Here is a 19,573-nt window from a genome sequence, read left to right on the forward strand (position 1 = left end):
TTGAAGGATAAACCCATTGCTGTAGGATCAATGAGTATGTTGGTAAGTAGGTAAAGATCAAAGGCAAAAAGGAAATTTCATAACATATTTGAGTAAGCCTTAGTGGTTCATGAAGGGAGAAGCCTTTAGTAAGCTCTACAAGTTTGCTGGGCATTTTCCTTTGTGCTTTATATGTGCTCAATTACTGAATCCTTTCAATATCTTTCTTTTTTTTTTTTAAAGATTTTATATATTTATTTGACAGACAGAGATTACAAGTAGGCAGAGAGGCAGGCAGAGAGAGAGGAGGAAGCAGGATCCCTGCTGAGCAGAGAGCCCGATGTGGAGCTCGATCCCAGGACTCTGAGATCATGACCTGAGCCGAAGGCAGGCTTTAACCCACTGAGCCACCCAGGCGCCCCTTTTCAACATCTCTTGAGGTACAAATTTTTATTTCCATTTGACGACAAAAAACTAACTCAGAGAGGTGCTTAAAAACTTCCCCAAAGTTATAAGCCTGGTGAGTAGTAGAGTGGCATTATATCTTTCTATTACAAGCTGTATTTTTTCTTAAGTAAAAGGGAATTTTTCAGTAAAAGGGAATTGGAGATGAAAGAAAAGGAAGTGTTACCCTAAAGCAGGTTTGCAAACAATGGCTTGCAGGCCAAATCTAGTCTTTTTTGTAAATGAAATTTTATTGGAACACAGTCACACCCATTTGTTTGTTGTTGTATTAAAAGAGCAGAGTTGAGTAGCTGCAACAGAGACTATATGATCTGCAAAGCTCAAAGTAATTACTATCTGGACATTTACAGAAAAGTTTTGCCAACTTTAGTTCTAGGGTAATGTATTTTATTAGAATACTGCTGTAATTAATTCTTCCCATGACTTGGAACCTTTGCTTTTCTGATTACCATGTTGCTCTTCCTTATCACCACCGAAAGGTAAAGATGGCCAGGATTGCTATATGTGGCTAAAAATGTGTGGGGAACTAATAACGGCCCCTGGAATAGATGGATTTGGGTATTAAAAAACATATAAGAGAAGCAAGGAGAGTTCTTCCCTCTTCCTAACTCCTTCCAACGCTTTAGACAGCTATAAACCTAATTCCTACTGAGTTACTATTTTATTATAAAACTATTATCTATTTGTTCATCATCTCTGCTCCCATAGGTATGCCGGCAACTAACATTCCAGGTTCCAAAACAATGTTTACTGAAAGACTACTCCCCTTTCCTACAAATCATCAGCTGATATTTGAAAAAATGTATTTAATCTTCTTAAGAATATATATCACCGGGCGCCTGGGTGGCTGAGTCGTTAAGCATCTGCCTTCGGCTAAGGTCATGATCCCAGGGTCTTGGCATCGAGTACCACATCAGGCTCCCTGCTCTGCAGGAAGCCTACTTCTCCCTCTCCCACTCCCTGTGCTTGTGTTCCCTCTCTCACTGTCTCTCTTTCTGTCAAATAAATGAGTAAGATCTTTAAAAACAAACAAAAAGAATATATATCACCATATATTTATGTGAAATTATCTTTGTGTACATATGTATATATTTTAAAGCTAAACCCACTGCTAGATCTGCAAAATATTTTTCTTCCTATGAATTATATCCTCCTAAAAATTGATTATTACTTCCAAATTCAAAATGATTGCCATATTTAAACAAAGATTACCCCTTTTGTATACTCAACTAATAGACTTCATTTCTAATGAGATTTGGAATAAATTTGCTTTTGTTCTATTAAATTCATAAAAGTGTATATACAAATTAATGGTAGTGATGGTATATGTTTATTTCAGTCTATTACAGTCAGAATTCTTTTTTTTTTTTAGAAGATTTTATTTATTGATTTATTTGACAGAGACAGAGACAGGGAGAGAGGGAATATAAGCAGGGGGAGTGGGAAAGGGAGAAGCAGGCTCCCCACCAAGCAGGGGGCCTGATGTGGGGCTCGATCCCAGGACCCCAGGATCATGACCCAAGTTGAAGGCAGATGCTTAACTGACTCAGCCACCCAGGCGCCCCCAGAATTCTTTTTTGAATAATTTAATGGATCTTCAAAGTATTCTAAGTTAGTACTCATAGTCAAAACATAGACCCTTAGCAGTTATTTATTGCTGCATAACAAACCCCTTTAAGTACTTAGTGGTTTGCTCATGATTCTGTAATTTGAGCAGAGCACACTGGGGATAAGTTTACTCTACCAAGGGTTGACTACAGTTATTTAGCTGGGGCTGGAGGATCCAAAATGGCTTTATTAACACACTTGGCCTTTCAGCCAAGATGGCTGGAATGGCTTCCAGCTGATGAACTTTTCCCTCTCCACATGGCACCTCATCATTTAGCGATCTAACCCAAGACTGTTATATAGTTGTTGGATCCCCAAGGAAGCAAAGGCTGAAGTTACAGACTTCATAATGCCTAGGCTTCACGACTCACAATGTCACTCCCTCATATTCTTCTGGTCAAAACAAGTCACAGTACAAGTCACTTGGCATGAGGGACTGGAACCCACCCTTGAGTAGGAGGAACTATAAAGTATCGTGGCTGTGATTTACAATCTACCACAAATCTACTAGCTTTCATATCCATTCCATTAGAGTTATTTATATTTAAAAGATTGATTTGTCTTTCTAGTCCCATCTGCATTTTCTCTTCCAGAATACTGTCAAAGATTGGCATAGTTTTGAGTACTATCAAGATTTTTAAAATGCCATCTGAAAGCTACTAATGGCAAATTGATACTAGTCTGAAGTAATCCTTTCATGTGATAGATTATGTTTTCCATTTCTTTGAATTTTCACTTGAGATTTCAAAGATTTTGTTTGTGATAAAAAATTTTTTTATAAGTGGTATTGTGGTATCAACAGGATTTAAAAGTAATGTTCTCGGGGCACCTGGGTGGCTCAGTGGGTTAAAGCCTCTCCCTTTGGCTCAGGTCATGATCCCAGGGTCCTGGGATCAAGCCCCGAATCGGGCTCTCTGCTAAGTGGGGAGCCTGCTTCCTCCTCTCTCTCTGCCAGCCTCTCTGCCTACTTGTGATCTCTGTCTGTCAAATAAATAAATAAAATCTTTAAAAAAAAAAGTAATCTCCTTCTTACTTTCATAATTTTTTAGTTCCATCTCCTACTGAAAATGTTTTCACCAAAAAGTATATTCAAGCCTTAAGAAATAAAATGTAATTTTAAAAGCTCTTTTAAGCTTTCATCACTTCATTTTTTTGACATTTAATTTAGCTAACAATTAACAGAACCTTTGACTTTGGTTCCAAATGAAAAATTTCAAATGTAAATTCCAAATCTATACTATTATACCATGCTATTACTTTCTAGACTGTTACTTACATTTAATATCCATACTATTTGTACTATAACATTACTTTATAGTTATTACTTTCATGTAACATCATCCACTATCATCCAAACTTTGATATATACTATATTACAGTTATGCCTTAGAGCTAATGAAGTTTAGTTAATTGGAAATGTAAGAGAACCTTCTTTTTTTTTTTTTTTAAAGATTTTATTTATTTATTTGTCAGAGAGAGAGAGAGAGAGAGAGAGAGAATGAGCATAAGCAGATAGAGTGGCAGGCAGAGGCAGAGGGAGAAGCAGGCTCCCTGCTGAGCAAGGAGCCCGATGTGGGACTCGATCCCAGGACGCTGGGATCATGACCTGAGCTGAAGGCAGCGGCTTAACCCACTGAGCCACCCAGGCGTCCCGAGAACCTTCTTTTTAGTCTTGTTTATTACCTGGCATCACATAAATATGGAGACATATTGTGAGAGAGAGGGTTATGGTCTCGTAATACCATGATAGGATAAAGTCAAAGCTTGATTCGAGACTGTGGCCTATAAGACAGATGTCCTTGACTTGAAAATGCACATCAGTAATGTGTTTTTATGAACTCATTGATTGGTATGCCCATTTAGGTTTGTATATTTTTTCCCATGTGGTCCGTTTTCTTTCAGTCTACTTCGAATTACCATGCAAGGAGGTTTGGTGTTCGTGCAGCCATGCCAGGATTTATTGCTAAAAGACTCTGCCCACAACTTATTATTGTGCCCCCAAACTTTGACAAATACCAAGCTGTGAGTACAGAGGTAAGTCTGATGAAGCACTCTTACTTACAACCTTTCACTGATTTCCTGTCGCCTACAGAGTCAAGTCCAAATGACTTAGTGCATCAGAATTTGTTCTTAATTTATCCCTTTAAGTTTTACCTCCTACCACTTCTCCAGCTCATATATTGAAAACTGAGCTGAGTATACAGAGCACACCCTTCTATTTCCCAGATCTTTGCTCTTGTACATATTTTTTCATCTGTTTAGAAAATTATCTACCTGGAAAACTTTAAATTGCCTTAATTATAATCTGTATTAACTTTAGGTGTTTTTTTTTCTTAATATGCAATATACTTTTTTTTTCTAGAATTATCTATTTATAATTTACATAATCTACTCATGTCATTAATTTCAACCTCTTTTGTGAATAAATTTTTCTACTCACAATGATAATAAATGTTTTTAGACAGTAATGAAATTCCATTATCTCGATTAACTGTTTTCCTTGCCTCGCAGTCTAGTGAAGATGCTTATGAGCCTTTAATGTTTGAGAGACCAATAATCAAGGAAAAAAGGGAATCATCTTACTTTGAAAAGGATCTGAAATATAAAGATTTGATTACTCAGTAAAATTGCCTAAATTGTCATATATGAAAATTGTGATTTTCTCTGTTTTTGATAACTGGACTATCATTTAGCTAGTGCTAAAACATATCATCAGTTAAAATTTTAGAATAGTGCATCAAACAGTTTTAGACTTCTGTAATAAAATGCACTGTGTTAAAGACTGCTGTCTGAATTGAAACCCTTAAAAATCTATGGCCTAACCCTTACTATCATTTGGTCCTGTAGGTCATCTTTAGATTCGCTCCTCTTATTTGTATTATACTTCATGTACTCTAGAAATGAAACCTCCCCAAAGTGGAATGGTATGCACCCCTAATTTTTTAAAAATTCTGTTTTTTTCATTCTTTCAAAAACAGTCTGTGGCAGCAAGTGCTTTTTGCCTATCTCTGAAAAGGTGGTAGAGAAGGGGGAACCACATTCCAGTGTGGTTTCTGCCTGTCTCTTTTACCATATTCCTAATGAGAAAGAGATAAAATGCTAACCACAAATATTACGGGCTTTCAGTAAGTTTGAAAATCCTTCAGAGACCTTGTAAGAAGGAATTTTTTTGAGTCCTGCTTTAAATCAGTAAAACTTCTGACAATATGATAATGAGAGCTAAATTGTTTTTAGTTCTCTTCTGTCTTGTTATAGAAATTGGAGAAACCTTTCTCTAATTAGAGCAGGATCTAACTAGTTTATTTGCAGATAGCAAATGGGTTCTTACGTGTGAACGAACTACAGCACAAATTCACTGACTCTAAGTATATTAATATGTATGACTTGGTTTAAAAGTTTAAGGAGACCCATTTTTATTTTTTCCAAAAGAATGGAACAGCTTTGACTGTTGGAACCTAAGTACTTGAGTTTTACTGGAACATGTCTATTTTTGTTCTTCAAGCAGTATCCTCTGAAAAGGAAGTTAGTGAGTACTCCATGTCTCTAGGGAGTACTTCTCATTCAGAATAATCTTCATTGTCTGCCAACTACAGACTTTCCAGAGTTTCATTTTCACTAGAAAGATTCCATTTGAGTACATTATAAAATTGGTTTCTTCCAGAAGAACAAAGATAATTAAGGTACTCTCTGAGTAAAGCTTGGCCAAGTTTTATATCACCATTTTCTAAAATTACCTTTGACTCAGCTGTTCATAATTAAATTAAGCTAAAAAGCTTTATTTTATAAAACTTCAAAAAAGGTTTTTCTCATGATACAGCAGACTTTAAATACTAGATGGAAGGATAACATAATTCAACAAATACGTTTTTCAAATATGTATATATTATTTTGGCAACCATTTCCTCCAATTTCAGTTAATACTTCAGTGGTTAGAAACATTTATAGTTCCGTATAATAAAACTATCTTACATAAATGGTGTTTCTGGAATCATATGGAAATTCTGATCTTTTTATTTATCTCAAGATGCAGCTCCAGACTTTCCCTGTCATTTAATGTAGTCACAGACTTCCACTGTAGATTTTGTCATCTTTTCCATTCCAAATTTCGATAATTGAGCTTTGTTTTCTGAATGGATACATGCATTAATGTATGTTTTGAGTAGAGTTTTATGTGCATACTTATAATTAATTAAAATAGAACTACTTTCTAAAGCAACATAGTATTTTATGTAAGATTATTCCTTTTTAGGGGCACCTAGGCAGCTCAGTCAATTAAGCATCCAACTCTTGATTTTGGCTCAGGTCTTAATCTCAGGGTTATTGAGTTCAATAACTCAGTGCTTTGTGCTGCATGCTGGGTGTGGAGACTACTTTGAAATAAAGAATTATTTCTTTTTAAAATAAACAAAAAGGTGAGGGGGAGCAGTATCCTATTGTTCCGATTTCTATTTTTAACCAGTTACTTTAAATTATGTTACTTAACCCTTTTTTCTGTGCCTACCAGAATGATGTCTGAGACTTATTTGAGTCATTTATTATATCTAGATAAAGGTGGCTGAGTAGAGATTGTATTAGATGAAGCTGTTTCATGGTCTTCTGCCTTCATGATCTATTTTAATTCTAATGAGTCTTCGGACAAACTTGTGCTAGCAATAAATTATTTATTCCCTAAATCCATGAACTATTGATTGCAGGATTTTTACTGTAGTTGCAAAGTAAGAATATTAATGTTTCTTATCAGCTGTTATATTACGGGTTTTGCTATGGCAGCAAAATTTAAATCGTTTTGTTCCTTTTGAAGGTTAAGGAAATACTTGCTGATTATGATCCCAATTTTATGGCTATGAGTCTTGATGAAGCCTACTTGAATATAACAAAGCACTTACAGGAAAGACAAAATTGGCCCGAGGACAAAAGGAAGTATTTCATCAAAACAGGAAACTCTCTAGAAAATGGTAAGCAATTTATTAGTATGATCAAACTAAAAAACAAACAAAAAGCCCTTTGAATTAACCCAGTTAACTTATTAGCATCCATAGGTAATAGAACTAGGTATCCCTTTATAATGAAAAAGTATTAAAAATGAAAAATCAGTGAAATTTCTAAGTTAAATTTGTAAATTTTAATCCAAAGAGATAGGTTTAAATCACTTTTAAACCAAATGAGATTGTTAAACCTCTAGAGTTTAAGAATCTGCAGAACCATTGAGTAAAGTAATTTCATAGCAGTTCTTTTCTGAAGATCTCAGGAAGGGTTGGATTGTGTTGAATCTGAAGAGGTTATCTATTTAAGGTGGACTTTTGTTGCAGTTGTTAAAAGGAGTTAGATTTTTTAAAAAGCCTCAAATATATCGAAACATTATATGGTTTTCCCCCCCTCATTTTCAAAATGATCTATGATCTGATTACACGGTGATTATGACTATTTTCAACGTTGCCAAAATTAATGACTCCCAACTCTTCCTTAGACCTTATTGTGATTCTTTTGTACGCACTGATAAAGAAGTTTCATGACCCCAAAGTTTTTTTCCGAATGATCCCTTTGTTACTTATCCAAAATAATGTCAGAGAACCATGTAGTTATTTACACATAATGCTTTCAACACTGTCAGAGATATGATTACTTCAAATATCTTAGCTGTCATGGACCTCTGAACAAAGTTCATCTGGGTGAAAAGGTAGAAACAGAGGGTTTGCTCACAGCCCACAGCTGTATTTCATGTGCACGACTCATTGCCTTCTTCAGGTGGGGACAGCCAGTGGTGAGGAAATCTATCTGTAACTTTCCCTGAAGCAAAAATGGTGGATCTTTGATGGCATAACATTCTGACACTCATTGTTTGGGGTTCACATCTTTGGAGCAAGTTTAGTGCGGACATCAAATCACAACTCCACTACCTTATTTAGAACTCTAAGGCACAGGTCTCTCTCTTTAATAGAAACATTAAACAATAAACAGGCATAATTCCTGGACACAGAGGCTTAGAGCAAAAGATCTTTTGTATTATATTTTTATTGTTTGGGGGAAGAGGCACACAAAGCCTAATGTCAGTTTGCTTTCATCTCAATTTATTTCCTTACTTTTCACAAGAGAGGATGGGGGAACCGTTATATTGTTATATCAGAGCATCTCTCTGAGACCTCCTATTACAATTATGCTCACAATATGTTAAAAAAAATTACACTGGGACTAAGGTAAATGTTTTTATTCTCTACTAATGTTCTTTTCATTTATTATACTATGCACAAACTCACTTGAAGGATGTGAACTTAATTACTTATTATTACTCTTAATTACTTATGTACTTTGCTCTTCCTGTATTTTGTGTTTTTAAGCAATTTAAGTAGTTTTAACTTTTTTTTCCCCCTCATATGTAAATCCCTGTGGGTGGGACTTTTCAGCATATCTGATTTCACAAATGCCATGGGAAGCTGCCCACAGTGAGTTGGTGCCACAGAAGGGAATTGATGTAACTTCTTCTGAAGTCCAAGACATTTTTCTGCTGTTTGCCCCTTTTCTGAAAGGTGCCATCTTTGGAAGAGTAATGCTAATTATTTTGTCTATAAGCAAGTAAAATAATTGTTATTATTTTATGTTTATTCTGCCATATAAATCTGGATGGTGAGCAGGAGGCAGTGTAAGACAATGAAATACCCTATATCCTTATAGCACTCACCATCCATATATCCCATATAAAGATGGGATGCTTTAATCCCAGTGTTTCAGCTGATAAGAAACCTCAGTTTTGTACTCTGATCACCTCAGTTATGGGGATTATAAAGGTTTTTGGTTTTTTTTTTTTTTTTCAGAAAGCAAGTAAGAAATTACTTTAGCGTTAGTTGTATAGCCAGGCCAAATAGAAAAGTAGACAGATTGATTAATAGGTAACTGGGCCATTTAGCAGCTACTCTAATAAGGACGGAACCTGGACTGCATGCTTTGCTTCCTACTCCAGCATTCCATCAGTGACCCACCTAAGGGTACTGTGATAGACTCATGAGGTACAAAACACAGGATAACTCTGTAGAAGGGGCTTATGAATGTGACAGGTGCCTTACTAGGTGTGTGGTTTTTGTACAGCTCTCTTTACCTTGACTTTTACCCATCCAGATGGGGAAAAGGGGGCCAGGCAAATACCATTTCAGCTGTGCCACCGCCATAATGTTTTCTGAAATGCTCTGCATTTTATTTTTTCTTTAAAGATTTTACTTGTTTGACAGAGAGAGAAAGCACAAGCAGGGGGAGCAGCAGGCAGAAGGAGAGGGAGAAGCAGGGTCCCTGTGCCAAAGAGAGCCCAAAGTGGGGCTCGATGCCAGGACCCTGGGATCATGACCTGAGGTGAAGGCAGATGCTTAACCTACTGAGCCACCCAGGAGCCCCAGTGCTCTGCATTTCAAAACCAGAATATGAAAAATGAAAGTAACTGAAGTACCTAAATAATAGCTAATATTAAGTTTGAAAATAAGGCTTATTTTGTATGTGGCCTGGGAATTCAGATTTGGAAAACTTTTGTCTATAACTGAATTCATATTATGTACTTTATAATTTGAAACTAATCTGGTGTTAGTCATATTATTTATATTATCTTTAGAAAACCCTCCTTAAAGGGAGGGTTCATTTCTAAAATAATATGCATTTATGTGTGTCTTGAAACTAGAAATTTAATTTTTGGCTCTGCATTTACCTCAATTTGGAAAACATTTATATGTAATAAAATTATGCAATGAGATCAGAAAGCTCTGTTGTTAATCTTAATTTTTATAAATACATTTAAATTGCATTTCTCTTCCATTAAGCCCAGAAAGTAATCATTAATGGATTTGTTCATGAGGACATTTTTAGTATTGGTATAGATTTAAATATATTTTACAGTCTAGTTGTGAAAAGTGCAAATAAAATGAGGTAAAAACCAGATTAGTATTTTTACCTTACTTTTTAATAGTAATATTAGGTTGTAGCCAACTGATATTATTATAGTTAATCTGATTAGACCTTAAGAGTTTGTATAGTTAAAGAAGTGTAACTTACAGAAATAATTACTATTTATTTAAATGTGCCTTCAGTAAAAGTGATACTTTATATGTAAGCAAGTGAAAATCAAAATAAGCATTTTTAAAAGAAGATAGTGAGAGTATTTTAACATCTGAAAAGTTTCTTTCATGAATGAAGAAAATTTAAAGTTCTTTTCCCTCTAGAAACAAAACTTAATTCTCAGGCGTAATTATTATTTATGGCTTAATGCCTTTTTCCTCATTCCTAAATTCTAATTTAATGGGTAAAGGAAAAAAAAAGCTTTCTTTCTTTCTTTTTAAATAAAAAAGTAGTGTGACCCTAGGCCCAATTCTAGGTTTCAGTTAATTTAGGTAAGATACACAAATTCATAATTTTTACATAGGATATTTCCTCTTCAAATGTATACTATGAAACAGATAATATTCCTTTTAAGAAAAACTCAGAATCAGTATTTTCTTTGTTAAACAAAGAAATATAAATAACATTTCTGATCTTGGTCCTTAGAAACAAAACTAAACTAGATTTCTTTTGTCTTTAGAAAGAATGTAGGGAAACCTCACTGATGAAATATATACTTCTTTAAATGACGATAATTACTGTTTCTGTTTATAATTTAGAGAAACCAGGAAAAGAAACTAATAAACTGAGTGAGCATGAACGTTCCATCTCTCCACTACTTTTTGATGATAGTCCTCCTGATTTGCAGCCCCAAGGAAATCCTTTACAAGTGAACTCTGAAGAACAGAATAATCCTCAACTACTCCAAAATTCTATTGTTTTTGGAACATCAGCTGAGGAAGTAGTAAAGGAAATTCGTTTCAGAATTGAGCAAAAAACAACACTGACAGCCAGTGCAGGTACTTGAAACTGATTTGGTGGCTACCATAGTTAAAATTTTCAGACTGGCTAATTCAAGTGTAATATTAGTTCTTCCTCACTATGAAGCTTATAAGAATGTTTTCTTATCCTTTTTGATTCAACTTCTAATGACTTTACCTATTCAGAGTTCTATGAAGCTACAGGTAAATTGGAATTAAGCAGAAAAGCCTATGAGCCCAAAGAAAACAACTATCATAAATCTCATGTAGCTATCCTTTTTAAAGCATACAATACATTTTAATTGGCTTAGTACATAATACTTTATTAGTTTTCCCTTTGAAGTTTTTCAACCCTGTCCAAGATTACAGGAGAGAACCTGCAGAAGCCCTGACTAGCAACATAGCAATCTAGGACCAGCTGGTGAAGGGAAAAAGAGCTTTACAAATGTCAGAAACCCATGAAGGTATCACTCTGTCTTAGCATAGAAACTGATATTAATCATGAGGACCCTAAATTATCATTAAGATTAGATTAATCTTTTTTTTCTTTGCCAAAGTGTGAGAATAAGTAACAAATTTTAGTAGGATGTGTATAAAAATTGAAATGAATCATTTAATGATCATATTTGAATATACCTATTTCAAGTTATCTTAATCATTGGGTCTCTTAGAAATTTTCAAAACAGCTTTCTGAAAAGTATTAATTTGCTTTAATAAAAACATAATAAGCATAATAAAAACAGTGCATACATTTTATTATCATTGTTTTAAATATAATGTAACCTGGAATCTTTGATTTTTTTTTTTTCTTTACTTGGGTAATCTATACAAAAGACCTTTCAAAGAGTGAACATCCACCCTAAATTATATTCTGGATCTTTTCTATAAATCAACCCTGTATTACAACTAAAGATGGTCTGTAAACTAATAATATTACTTAAATAAACACTGAAATTACTCTTAGACTTTAAAACTCCATGGAGATTTAAATATTCTTCATTTCTGCTGCCACAGTGACTAATACAATTCCTTTTCCTAAAATCATATCGAGCCCTGGGGAGATAGGTAGTTATCAGATGTTATTTTTAAAGTATCATTTGTCATCATTTTGGACTTTCTACATTCACTATTTCTGTATTGTCCTCTCATATTTTAAAATGATACATGTCACCTTCTTTGAGTCATCAGAGTGTTCTTCTTTTAAGGAATTGCCCCAAATACAATGTTAGCAAAAGTATGCAGTGATAAGAATAAACCAAATGGACAATACCAAATTCTCCCCAGCAGACAAGCTGTGATGGACTTCATCAAGGACTTACCTATTAGAAAGGTGAGATTTTGTATAAAATTTCTATTTTATTTATATAAAATATAATTTTAGTTATATTTAAATATAAACTATATTTATAAACATAAATATATATATTCTGAAGAGGAACTACTTAGGATGGTAGTAATCATTCTTTGCTGAAAAGTTTTAGAACAGTTGGTAACAAGCAGGAAGTATAATGGATGATTGAATTTGGATTTGAAGAAATCTTTCTATGAAACCCTTAAATTGAGGTTTAGGAAGTTTGTTTGCCAAAAACTTTTAAGAAAGTAGTAAATGAAAGACTTTTAAGTGTACCTCTGCCAAGAAGAACAGAAATTAGAAGAACACTTGTAAGGGTCCTTCAGCTGTAACCTAATATACTCTCTTGATTCTAAAGTCTAAATTGCCATCAGATTAATAGGTATGAGACTTAAAAGAGATTTGGAAATTTAATTGTTTTTGACCCCCTCCCCCAAAACCCCCAAAATACATTACTGTCTTTAAAATGGTAAAGCGATGCCTCAGGGGTTTTTTTTAAAACGGTATGTTTTATTATTTTTTACAGCTTTTAGATTTTTCTGCATATAGGCTTTTTTAAAAAACAATAATTGATTTTCTGGGGCCTGATTTTCTCACATTACATACAGGAGTGAATTTAAAGACACATTTTTCAATGCCCAGAAGAAAGGCCATATCAGAGGATATAATGTATGATCACTGAATAGTTTAGAGTATGTAAGATGTAGCTATAAAGCAGTGTTTTCCATTGTGTTTTTCAAGATATGAATAACTATGCCATTGAAAAAGGTTCTGGGGTCAAAGAACTTTGGAACATACCAGCCTTAGTGGGTAATAACAGATAATGTTATATTAAAGATTCATAAGTTTTGCAGTAAAAAATTTATTTTAGATTTGCTTATTCAACCATTTTCCAAGTTTCTATGACCATAGAACTCTTTTTTTAATGCTTTAAAAAAAAAAACATTTTATTTATTTATTTGAGAGAGAAAGAGAGCATGAGTGGGGGAGGGCAGAAAGAGAGGGGGAAGCAGGCTCCCTGCTGGCTGGGAGCCAGATGTGGGACTCGAGCCCGGTACTCTGAGATCATGACCTGTGCTGAAGGCAGATGCTTAACTGACCAAGCCACCTAGGTGCCTCTTTAATGCTTTTTAAAATTTTGTGTAATTTTAAATTTTAAATTTCCATGCAACACTAGTTTAGGAGATGTACCGAGAAGTAAAGTAGTTTTCTTGCATGACTTGTAAGGATGGTCACATTATTCATACCTTTTATTGGTTATAAAAGGTATAATGAGATTAAATGTCTTTTCTTGCCTTAATGTAAAACTGTATTAATAATAAATATTAACTCTTTTCTAGGTTTCTGGAATAGGAAAAGTTACAGAGAAAATGTTAAAGGCGCTTGGAATTATTACTTGTACAGAACTCTACCAACAGAAGGCATTGCTTTCTCTTCTTTTCTCTGAAACATCTTGGCATCATTTCCTTCATATTTCCCTGGGTCTAGGTTCAACACACCTGACAAGGTACCTATATGTGTAGTCATTCTGTTTTTTTCCTTATCATTTGCTGAAATAACAATTTTAACCATTGATATGGAGGCTATAGGATAACATGTTTTTTTTTCTTTATTTCTTTTTTCTTTTTTCTTTTTTCTTTTTTTTTTTTTTTAAAGATTTTATTTATTTATTTGACAGAGAGAGATCACAAGCAGGCAGAGAGGCAGGCAGAGAGAGAAGAGGAAGCAGGCTCCCTGCTGAGCAGAGAGCCCGATACGGGGCTCGATCCCAGGACTCTGAGATCATGACCTGAGCCGAAGGCAGCGGCTTAACCCACTGAGCCACCCAGGCGCCCCTCTTTATTTCTTTTTAAAGATTTATTTATTTATTCCAGAAAGAGAGAGAGAGCAGGAGGGGCAGAAGGAGAGGGAGAGAGAGAATCTTAAGCAGACTCCACAGAGTACAGAGTCTAATGCAGGGCTTGCTCCCAGGACCCTGAGATCATGACCTGAGCTGAAACCATGATCAGATGCTCAACTGACAGTGCCACCTAGACATCTTTATAGGATAACATGCTTTAAAAATTTTTTTAGTCTCATTCATTCTGGAATATAATTTTTGAATTAGAGTCAAAAGATTGCAGGTGGGAGGAAAGGAAAAGAAGAACAAAGAATCACTCTTTGGCTGTTGGCTACTGCAATTGGTTAGATAGATAAGAAGAATGATGAGTACTTTCTTTTCTGTACCTGCCTTGTTTTTGTTTAGAACATAAGACTAATGGTCTGATTGTTGAGGAAAGAAAGGTGACTCATATTCCAGAATTTACCCCATAAGTGAGGAAATTTAATGATTCTTTGAGAGCCTTCATGACCTAACAAGTTCATGTCTTTTCTTTTATAAATAAAACAAGTTTTATTTCTTTTCTTTTTCCAGACTTGTAAATGATTGACTGATTCATTCAGTAGTGAGTACTTACTTCATTAGTTACTGTTCTAGGCACTGGGAAGAACAGTAGAAAATAAGACAAAATCTTGTCTTCATGGACTTTGCAGAATAGTGTGGCAAATACAAAGTAACCAAATAAACAAATGAAGAAAGTAAGGCAGAGTTAGGGACTAGAACATGCCTTGGGGAGTAAGAGTGGGTGTTGGCAACCATAATCCAGATGCAGGGACCTGAAGGGGCCAGCCATGTAAATATGTAGAAGAGGAAACAGCAAGAGAGGTCCTGTGATTCTTCCTTGCCACTCTTTCATTTCAGTCTTAAAAAGAAATATCCTAGAGTTAGAAGGGTACACTGTAGGAGTGGATGAAAAGAAAGGAATTTTTTTTTTTTTAAGATTTTACTTATTCAGGGATGCCTGGGTGGCTCAGTTGGTTGGACAACTGCCTTCGGCTCAGGTCATGATCCCGGAGTCCCGGGATCGAGTCCCGCATCAGGCTCCCAGCTCCATGGGGAGTCTGCTTCTCCCTCTGACCTTCTCCTTGCTCATGCTCTCTCTCACTGTCTCTCTCTCAAATAAATAAAAAAAATTTAAAAAAAAAAAAAGATTTTACTTATTCATTTGACACAGAGAGAGAGAGAGAGAGAGAACAAGTAGGCAGAGAGGGAGAAGCAGGCTCCCTGCTGAGCAGAGAGCCCAACTCGGGGCTCAATCCCAGGACCCTGAGATTATGATCTGAGCCAAAAGCAGGGGCCCAACCCACTGAGCCACCCAGATGCCCCAAGAAAGGAATTTTTAAGAAGAATGGGAATTAACATGGGGCACTATTTTTATAATTTTATCATCATCCTGTCAGTCTGCCCCCAAAATAATTCCTTCACATACTTAAACTAAAGGAAAGCAGGAAGATTATAGAGGAGGCAAATGAAATAAGTTAAAATAATTAAAGGTGCTAAATCTTACAGAGATTGCAGGTACTGCTTTTCTCGTCTGTCCATGCTCCTCATCCCTTTTGTTTGTTTGTTTTTTTAAGGATTTTATTTATTTGACAAAAGAGCACAAGCAGAGGAGTAACAGGGAGAGGGAGAAGCAGGCTCCCCGCTGAGCAGGCAGTCCCATGTGGGAGGCTCTCCCAGGACCCTAGGATCAGGACCTGAGCTGAAGGCAGATGCTTAACAAACTGAGCCACCCAGGTGCCCCCATGTTCCTCATTTTTAAGCCCATAGTTAGCTGATTTTGATCTTGAGTGAATGTAATGATAAGATCAGAGAAGGAAATCACACTACTATAAATAATCTAGTATTTGGAGGTAATGGGAAATAAAACTTTTTTCTTTAATCCAAGGATTATCCTCTTTTTTATTTACATAGTGGTTGAAAACAATATAGTTCTTGATATAACATAACATATATTAATCTGTGGTATTCAAAGATGCCAGTAATCCTTTGAAGTGAAATTCATAGGTAATTTATAATAATGTAAAATAGCAAACCTCCTTTCCCTTCTTTTTTTTTCCTCCTTTCCCTTCTATGTACATTCTCTATTGCCTTCTTCTGCTTTATTTTTTAATCCTTAATTCTTCTTACCTTCTGACATACTCCAGATTTACTTCTATATTTCTTTATTTGTCTCCTTCCAGTAAGATATAAATTTCTTAAGGATAAGAACTTGGTCTGATTTGGTCATAACTGTATACCCAGTGCCTAGAATAGTACTTTACTCCTAATAGGTTCATTGAATATGTGGAAAATGAATAATCTACATGTCATTTCAGCTTTTTAGTTTCAACTACTTCTATGGGAACAGCTAGAATTCAACCAAACTAGATGACTCAGATTCCAATCACCATCCTATTTCTGTGTCCAAATTCTAACTGAGGTTCAATAGAGTGGTATAAATGAATAATAAATAGCTATAGGAGAGCACAGTTAATATACCACATAAAAAACTAGATAATTGATATTTAATCAGATCATATAACGGCAAGGCATTACACTACTAACTCTTACTGGCTTTTATAAGCCAGGGTTTTTATATTCACACTTTTAGTAGAACCAGTTTATAATATCAACCTATTGTAAATTTTTTCTCTTTGATAGATATAGACTTGATCCATTATACATATAATGATATTAGCATCTGTATTTTTTGTTGATAGTTTTATTTTGAGATTTTAAAAACTCACTGTTCTTCATGATGTATGAATTTTAACCAAAAACATTAAAAAAATCTTTAAATGGTAATTGATATGTTAAATCCTTTTGGTTGACTAAAAAGAACTGAGTTTTCTTTGAAAAAGCAAAGAAAATCTTTTTTTTTTCTTTTTCATTTCAAGGGATGGAGAAAGGAAAAGCATGAGCGTTGAGAGGTAATGTTTTGTTCATAACTCATAATTCATATTATTTTTAACTTTTAATTTTTAGCAAAATATCACTGAAATAGAAAAATCTGTCTGCAAACTAAATGACATTTTTCAGAAGTTGATGTGACTAAATTAAATATCCCAGTTTAATGTTTTATTATCTTTGCTTGCTATGCTCTACATGGAAAAAAAATTAACTATAGTTATTTATTTCTAATGTTGGTTTCTTCCTATTAAATGAAAACCAATCATCTTAGGATTCTAAATCTTAATTTCTAGCCCTGTTTGTGAGAAAATTTACTGAGTAGTTATTTGAGAAATTTAAGAAGGGACCTTGGAAATTCTTCTTGAAACTTTTCAAGTGTTGGTGAATGCACATAGGGGTCAAATAGTAAGCTATTGAGCTTAGAGAGGACATAGTCCAGTGGTTTACAATCTTGTTTGGAAGATAAATGAAATCTTGATGAGATTTTATTATTTTCAGAAATATATACCAGTAGATCTAATTAGTTAACAAAGAAAGAGTACAGATGCCTCTTGAAACATTGCAAATATTCCTAGTCTTTTTTATAATTAAAAAAATACAGATGAAGGTTCTCAAGATAGTCTTTTTCACTAATGGGTTGGCAGAGATGCTCTATTGGACAGACTATGAGAGTGAAATAGCTATAAACCTGGAGGAAGTATACTAGTTTTTTATTGGTCCTGTAACATATTACCACAGATTTAGTGGCTTAAGACAACACAAATTTATTCTTTTACAGTTCTGAATCAGGAGTCCTAAAATTAAGGTCTTGGCAGAGTTGTAAGCCTTCTAAAGTCTCCAAGGACACATCCATTTTCTTACCAAAAGCTTTTAGAGGCTGCTTATATTCTTTGACTGATGGCCCCATGTTCCATTTCAAGCCTAGCATCTTGTCTGTCTCTGATTCTTACCCTCCTATCTTCTTAGAAGGACCCTTGGGATTATATTGGACCCACCTGGACAGTTCAGGCTAATCTCTCCATCTTAATCATATCTGCAAAGTCACTTATATCATGTAACGTACTGGGTTCCAGGATATTAGGATTTGGACATCTTTGGGGGCCATTATTTTGCCCACCACAAGGGGCAAGCATTTTGGCAATGTCTGTTAAACTCACAGACACACATGCACTTTGATCCCACAGCTCTTTTTCTAGGAATTCATTTCACACATGGAATCACATGTCATTTTACAAAGATATAAGGTTACTTGTTATCTTTTTCATGATAACAAAAGATAGAAAGTATTTCAGTAAATATCCAAAAACAGAGGATTGGTTAAGTGACCTTACATCTTTAAATTAGAATATTAGGCTGTTGTATAAAAATGAGGGAACTATATATTCATAAGGAACTCTCACCAGGATGAATTGAGAAAAGGTTCTAAACAATGTACTAATATTCTTCAGTTTATGTAAAAAAGTACAGGGGAAATATTTGCTTATTTGCTTATACAAATTTGCTTATACAAAGAATATTCTGGAGAAATTTAAATGAATAGGAAGCTGGAAACATTGGTTGGAGGAGAACTGGGTAGCTGGGGTTAGAGTTAGAAGGGGGACTTTTCACTGAATAGTCTTATGCTCAGGATTTTTTATGCCAAAGAGAGATCATCTTCCTCTTTTATGTTAATATGACCTCTTGCCTTTTTTCAACACTCTTGTGCAGATGAATTCAAATTTCTATGTTTAATCTTACCAGCCCTCCATTTCCACTTGTCTATTAGACGACTCTGTAGATGCCAGTAACCATCCCCTTACATCTACTTGAAGATACTTCTATTCCAAAAAATATATGTACAATAATTAGAATAATATTCTCATATATACTTTCTTAAGCTAACCCTCTGTAGCAGTCTATGTACACATATACCATAATGTATTTTAAGTTCTGAGGGCATTATCATTATCCGTTGGTGATTTTAATCAGCTTTTTAAAAATTTCCAGTGTAGTTAAGGTACAGTGTTATATTAGTTTCGGGTGCACAATATAGTGATTCTGCAGTTCCATATATTAGTCAGTGCTCTTCAAGATAAGTGTACTCTCAATCTCCACCACCTATTCACCTGTTCCCCTACCTACCTCCCCTCTGGTAACCATCTGTTTGTTCTCTGTAGTTAAGAGTCTGTTTTTGTTGTTTTCTCTTTTCTTTTCCTTTGTTTTGTTTCTTAAATTCCACGTATGAGTGAAATCATGGTATTTGGTTTTTTCTGTCTGACATATTTTGCTTAGCATTATACTCTCTAGATCCCTCCATGTCTTTGCAAATGGCAAGATTTCTTTCTTTTTTTAATGGCCAAGTAATATTATGTATATATATATTTATATACCACATCTTCTTTATCCATTCCTCAGTTAATGGACACTTGGGCTGCTTCCATAATTTGGCTATTGCAGATAATGCTGCAATAAACATTAGGGTGCATATATCCCTTAAAATTGATGTTTTCAAATTCTTTGGGTAAGTACCCAGTAGTGTGATTACTGGATCATAGGATAGTTCTATTTTTAATTTTTTGAGGAACCTCC

The 19,573-nt window shown here is 34.7% G+C and overlaps 1 protein-coding gene across 1 annotated transcript in view; it reads left to right on the forward strand.

The window, feature by feature from the left end:
* LOC111148313 (DNA polymerase kappa) overlaps window positions 1-19,573 on the forward strand; it is a 66,407-nt gene that overhangs the window by 37,637 nt on the left and 9,197 nt on the right. Inside the window, exons 4-10 of the mRNA XM_022504812.1 lie at window positions 1-42; window positions 3,955-4,086; window positions 6,854-7,007; window positions 10,683-10,922; window positions 12,089-12,213; window positions 13,575-13,741; window positions 16,993-17,025. The exon at window positions 1-42 is cut by the window's left edge and continues 111 nt beyond it. Of these exons, the coding sequence (XP_022360520.1) occupies window positions 1-42; window positions 3,955-4,086; window positions 6,854-7,007; window positions 10,683-10,922; window positions 12,089-12,213; window positions 13,575-13,741; window positions 16,993-17,025 (893 nt within the window). The remainder of the gene's footprint in view (window positions 43-3,954; window positions 4,087-6,853; window positions 7,008-10,682; window positions 10,923-12,088; window positions 12,214-13,574; window positions 13,742-16,992; window positions 17,026-19,573) is intronic.

Source organism: Enhydra lutris, unplaced genomic scaffold (genome assembly GCF_002288905.1).
Source record: "Enhydra lutris kenyoni isolate GAN:26980312 unplaced genomic scaffold, ASM228890v2 scaffoldscaffold19, whole genome shotgun sequence".
Lineage (NCBI taxonomy): Eukaryota > Metazoa > Chordata > Mammalia > Carnivora > Mustelidae > Enhydra > Enhydra lutris.